The sequence below is a fragment of the Carlito syrichta genome, unplaced genomic scaffold (genome assembly GCF_000164805.1).
Source record: "Carlito syrichta isolate Samal-C Ts95f unplaced genomic scaffold, Tarsius_syrichta-2.0.1 Scaffold301943, whole genome shotgun sequence".
Lineage (NCBI taxonomy): Eukaryota > Metazoa > Chordata > Mammalia > Primates > Tarsiidae > Carlito > Carlito syrichta.
The window spans coordinates 113491-119465 of NW_007246039.1; the positions used below are offsets into that span (position 1 = coordinate 113491).

Here is a 5975-nt window from a genome sequence, read left to right on the forward strand (position 1 = left end):
AGGTGGGCTGGTGTGTCTGACCACCAGGACCAACCCGTCCAACCTTCGATACAAGGAGGTGCTGGAGGCCGCTCTGGATGGGCTGGAGCAGGCTGGGGCATGGAAACGCCTGGTGGCCTGGCCTGTGGACTGCTGGGAGCTGGCCACCTCCGAAGTCGAGGTGGTACCAGGCACCTCTGCCAAGGATGGCTTCATCTCCGGCATCGTCTACCTGTACCGAAAGCAGGAGACAGTTCACGTCGAGGGTGTGAGCTCCGGTCCCAGCCCCCGGCCGGCCTCTGACCCTCCACTTGCTCTGCCTAATAAATGAGCCCCCAAGAGGGGTGAAGGGACTCATGGCTCTGCAGTTCTCTAGCCCCAAGAAGGAGTGACATCTGTCGCTGTGGGTTCAAGAAGGGAGAAGTGACAGCAAAGCTCCCCCCCGGCCCCCGCCATCCCTGAGCCAGGTGTGGCCGGCCACTCTTCCTGAGATGCTGGGTCCTCTCACCTCTAACCACTGGCTGGAAGCAGGCTGGGAAGTTTGGATCGTGGCAGAGCAGGGAACCAAGTGTTCGCTGAGCCCCTGGCGGCCTCAGATTCAGAGCCCGAGACGCCCAAGCTATGTAGGTCAAGGCCTGGGCCACACACTTTCACACATCCAGGACTCAATTTCCTCATCTGCAAGGGGACTGGAATGCTGAGCTCCAGGCATGGCTTGGAGGCTGCCATCAGCCGGGGCAGGTGAGAGGGCTTTGGAGACCGGCAGCACCTTGGGGACGTGAACAGAGCAGGTGAGGATTCCTCCATCCAGAAGTCTGGGAAGACTTCATGGAGGAGGAGGCTGGGAGCTGAACCTTCAGGACAAACAGGATCCAGAGGGGTGGAGAAAGGAAAAAGAACATTCCAGGCTGAGGGCAGGGACAGCTTGAGCAAAGGCTGGAGGCGGGACTGTCGGGTGACCCAGCAAAGATGAGACCAGCCTGGCTGCCCAGACCAAGCTGGGACAAAGGTGGCCCATCCCCCAGAGCCGAGTGCTCCCATCCCTTCTCCCTCCTGGGGTCTCCCGCCCTTCACTGGGGTACGGGGTTTACCCTCCAGCAGATGAAGGGGTTGGACAAGGAGATCCCGAAAACTGGGCTAGTTCCGAGTTTTCACGATTCCCCAAAACCCGTTTTTTTAAGTATTCCTGTCTTGGCCACAGCATGGTGGTGGTCCCCCCGCCCACTGACCCCTGCCCTGCCCACCTACACAACTGAAATCAGAGACAACACAAAGACCTCCTGTGCACAGGTTCCATTTATTGTAGAAAATAATATTAATTAAGTGGTGAAAAGATCTCCTTAAATTACAAAACAGAAACCCCACAGAAGGCAGGGGGAACCCCTGGGACTTCCTAGGGCGAATCCGCCCCACCCACCCCCAGGCAGGCCAGTGTCCTTGGCAGGGGCAGAGGATCCCAAGGGGGCCAGTCACCGCTGGCCTTGGTCCTTCCGCTGAGGTGCGTGAGGCAGAGTCCTGAGGCGGCAGAGCGGGGGTGGGGAGGGGTGGGGGCCACCCCAGCTGCCTCTCTGGCCCCCTCCCCCATCACTGCCCAAACCAGTTTGTACCACCTTCACCCCTCCCCTCCAAACCCGTCCATCCACTCTGAGATCCGGCAGGTGGGTGGGTAAGGCCACAGCCATCCTCATGGCTGCAGGTTTCCATAGGCAAAACAGGCGGCGCTCGCTGACCCACCGGTCACACCGGGGCCCAGGCAGGGTCCCGGGAGTGCCCGGGAATGTGGGTGACAGCAGCAAAAGAAGGGTTGGGATTGGAGAAGATTCGGGCAAAGGCAGGGGGCAAGATCAAAACGGGGACGGTGGCCAACACCGGCGCGGCCAGGGCAGGCACTCAGAGGCAGAGCCCAGGGTCAGGGTTGAGCCGTCCTGGCCAGCAGGAGCCCTCTCCCCACTCCACAGCCACACCCCACGGCTTCCGCCCCCTCCCCTGGATCCACAGGCCGCTCAGGAGAGGTAGCATCCATCCTTACTGGTGAGAGGAGGCCTTGGGAAGGTGTCCAGAGGGGCTCGGGGCTGCCGGCCCACGGCCGGACTCAGGCCCCGTGGCAGGGCCATCCTGGGGTCACAGGCTGCACTGAGCTCGGTCCGGGGAGAAGCAAAGCCAGAAGGGACAGAGTTGAGCTGAGCGGCGGCACCTTACACGTAGTTGCTGGCCGGGGCGGAGCGGGCGGCAGAATACTTGGCCGAGTAGGGCTTGTCAGTGCGGGGCGGGCAGTTGCAGCAGAGCAGGCCCCCCCCAAGCAGCAGCAGGCCTGAGGCGGCCCAGCCCACGTAGAGTGAGGCTCCCATCTCCCTCTTCTGCCCAGAGGCCACCAGTGGGTTGTAGAAGTCGCGGATAACATTGTGGGCCGTCCAGGACACCGGCACCATCACCAGCAGGCCGGCCAGCAGGAACACCACGCCCGCCGTGATCATGGTCTTGGCCTTGGCGCTCTCGTCTTCCACGCAGTTGGTGCACTTGCCGCCTACCACGGAGAGCAGCACGCCCAGCGCGGCCACGACGATGCCAATGACCATGAGCGCGCGGGCGGCCTGCAGGTCCTGCGGCAGCGCCAGCAGCGAGTCGTACACCTTGCACTGCATCTGGCCGGTGCTCTGCACCACGCAGTTCATCCACAGGCCCTCCCAGATGGTCTGCGACGTGACGATGTTGCTGCCAATGAAGGCCGTCACGCGCCACATGGGCAGCGCGCAGCTCAGCATGACGCCCAGCCAGCCCAGCACGGCCAGCGCGACGCCCATCACCTGCAGCCCCATGGAGGCCATGGCTCAGCGTCGCCGGGGGTCGGGGGCCTGGAAGGCTGAGGGGTCGGGCTCCGAGCGCTGTGAGATTCCAAGCTCCGAGGACAGGACGGGCCCGACGTTCGCAGGGAAAGCCTCTTCTGGTGAGTTGAGCGCCGGATGCACAGTCGAGATCAGATGCACAAGCACAGCAAGTGTGACCAGACCAGTTCCCTCCTGCCAACAGCTGCCACCGCACTCCCGGGCTACAGGTCGAGCAGTTATAGGACTCCGGCAGAGGGGCGGAGGCAAAGGGAGGGGTTTCAGCCACTGGAGCCTGCCCCTGACCAGTTTCTCTGGATTCCTGAGCGCCGGCCAACAGAAGGCACTTTGGGCCCCAGCCCTGGGCCCCTGAGTCACCAGCCAGTCTCAGAAGAAACTGCCCTCTCCCCCTGCCCACAGGCCATGCTGAGGTCAGCCTGGAGCCTGACACTGAGTCACGGCCCAGGGGTACCTGGTGTTCACAGGGCAGGAAGGAGAGGGCAGCCAGGCCCAGCTGGGTCTGGGGCCTGAACACCTGGGTCCCAGCACCCCAGTGCTCCCTCGCTCCAGGCTTGGGACCCTCAGAAGGAATCTGAGGATGAAACTCTGAGAATGTCCTAGAGGAGCCCCACCCTGATGATTGTTGTCCCTGTCCTTGTCACTTTCATCACGGTGCTATCGCTACTCTTATTATTATAATCACAATCTTCTTGGCATTGACCGGATGAGGTCAAGCTTAGGGAGTGGGGATGCGGGGAGGATACCTGGGCCCATTACCTGCTCTTTTCCATCTCCCTCGCCCAGCTCCCTGCCCAGCCAGAGGAGGGGCCTTGGAGGCGATAGAAGCCTGTTCCCTCGCCACCTTCACAGAGGTTTGGCCCAGTGGGCTCTGTCACTGCCGGGACCAAACCTCCTGGGTCAGAACTGGGTGGGAGAGGTCACCATGAACAAGCCAGGGCTAAGCTCTGGGAACATCAGCATGGTGAGTGGGTGGGTGTTTCCCTGGCGAAGACACACAGAGCCATCCGATAAAGCCAGGATGGGTGCAAAGTCCCCTGAGACGGGCACACCGGGCCCGGTGGAGGTGGGGCCCCGGGGACTGTGCTGCGGAAAGCAACAAAGAACACATACGTCTCCGTGAATGGGACCCCAGGGAGTTGTCCCCGGCCACTGGCCAACAGCGGACATTCGGGGAAAGGGAACAAGGACCAAGGTACCAGAGTGGAGGAAGGCGGCTGGTTCTGGGAACAGCACCCCCCGAGAGTTGTGCAAGACAACAGACTAGGTGAGGGAGGACATTCAGTGGACGGAATAACTAGGGCAAAGTTGGGGGTGCGGGGAGGCTGCTCGTTCCGGAACAGGGAGAAATCCAGTTTGACCAGAGGCCAGAGAAAAAACCCAATCTCTGCCTCACGTATTACCAAGCCCTGGGGGGTGGAGGCCAGGCAGGCCAGGATCAAGAAAGGCCAGGCCCAGCGCAGGGGCTGAGACAACCTGGAGGGAGGGGTCACCGTGGGGGTGAGTGAGAGTGGCTAGGGCTCGTGGCAGAGGGATCAAAACGGGGGACAGTGGCCCTCTTTGTGGTCTCTGTGTGTCTCTCTTCCCCACTATGCAGGAGGAGCTCGTCGGGGGCCCGAGCGCCGACGTGTCCCTGAGCCCCGCCATGATCCAGTGCCCTGGGGTGGCTGCGCTTCTAGTTCTGACCCAGACAGATGTGTAGTCCTTGGGCTTCCCAAGGGAGAAACATCACAGGTGCCATGGCTTTGGGTCGAGGCCATTTGCCAGTGAATGTTCAGCATACAGGGCATTTGAGACAGGGCTGTTGACGGCCTAATGCACACAGGGCTGGCTGGGACAGTCTAGCATGATTCACTCATGTTGCAGATGGGAAAGTTGAGGCCTGACGTTGTGGTTAACCCTCCACACATCTGTCTCCCCTGCTGGGCTGGGGGTTCCCGGAAGATGGAAGTGAAGCCTTCGTCAGCCTCAATGCCCGGCACAGGGCTTGATGCCTCGTGGGTGCTCAAGAAATGTTTGATGATGGAAGGAAGAGGCATTCTCTGGTTTCCAGCCACCCTAACCTCCCCGCCCCAGAGGTACAGACATCAAAACAAACAGGGATGGTTTCTGCCTGAACCACGCCTCCCCGGGGCTTTCCTTACAAGGCCCTGGGAGCTGCACGCACACACACAGCAGAGATAAGTGATCAAAACAATAAGTGCTTTCATCACAGCCTCCTGTCAGTGAGCAGAGCAGGCACTCTTACTGCCTGGGCTCAGATGAATAAACTGAGGGCCAGGGGCTTGCCCAGGACAGGTGGGCCATCCAACATGGAAGCCTCTTTACCCAGGGGCCCCTCACCTGTCCTCCCAGCCAGGCTGCCCTTGAACAAGCCTCTGAGTGGAGCTGTGAGTTGGGCAGAGGGCCAGAACCCTCACACACTCCCTGCCCTCACTGTCCCGGGACACAGCCAACTGGCACTTGGAGAAGCAGGAGCGGGGAGGGGGAGCACGCAGCCCCAGAACATTCTACCTGTGGCCCAAGAGAAGTGACTAAGAGACTGTTCTTCCCTGCTGGGCCCAGTGGAGCACATCGGGAGCAGAGAGTGGGGAGGGGCTGGGGGGAGGGAGGAGGGGAGGTGCAGGAGAGTCCCAAGCATAGAGAGGACCCAGGGCGGGGGTGGCCAACAGGGAGCTCAGGTGGGGTGGTGACCCAGGTGTGAAGAACGGCACGAGGGATGTCCTTGGGAACCAGCTCAGCACATGAGTGGAGCTGGAGAGATATTTGTTGATGCTTGGTTGATGCCAAGAGTTGGTTGGCTCAGTCCCACCCACCTGCTGCAGGAAAAACACCAGCAAGCCAAGACGCTTTTCTCCGCTCTGTTCTGGCTCCCTGAGCCCTAAGGTGGAAGGAGACGAGGAAATTCACTCCAGACTTGTGCCTGGCCCTCTCCCGAAAAACGAAAACAGTCTTTTACTGGACGCCTTAGGATGTGCCTGCCATTTGTCACCTTTGTTTTGGGGAGTAGGCAGTGCAGGGTTGGCACTTTTTTTTTTTGAGTCGGAGTCTCACTCTGTCGCCCAACCTGGAGTGCAGTGTCCGTTCCCGGGCGCCACAGCCTCAGCCTGCTGGGCTCCGGCGATCCTTCTGCCTCAGCCTTCCGAGTAGCTGCAA

The 5975-nt window shown here is 61.0% G+C and overlaps 2 protein-coding genes across 2 annotated transcripts in view; one reads left to right on the forward strand and one right to left on the reverse strand.

The window, feature by feature from the left end:
* The window catches only part of METTL27 (methyltransferase like 27), a 3612-nt gene extending 3280 nt beyond the window's left edge, over positions 1-332 (forward strand). Inside the window, 2 exon segments of the mRNA XM_008055747.1 lie at positions 3-123; positions 125-332. Of these exon segments, the coding sequence (XP_008053938.1) occupies positions 3-123; positions 125-251 (248 nt within the window). The 3' untranslated portion in view covers positions 252-332.
* Positions 333-2079: 1747 nt separating this feature from the next.
* Positions 2080-2914, reverse strand: CLDN4 (claudin 4). Its single transcript, XM_008055748.1, has one exon. The coding sequence runs from the start codon at positions 2802-2804 to the stop codon at positions 2175-2177; it is 630 nt and encodes a 209-aa protein (XP_008053939.1). The 5' UTR covers positions 2805-2914; the 3' UTR covers positions 2080-2174.
* Between the last annotated feature and the right edge of the window lie 3061 nt (positions 2915-5975).

Excerpts from the sequence above, each read along its gene's own strand:
- CLDN4 (XM_008055748.1), bottom strand. The coding sequence starts at position 2,804 with ATGGCCTCCATGGGGCTGCAGGTGATGGGCGTCGCGCTGGCCGTGCTG.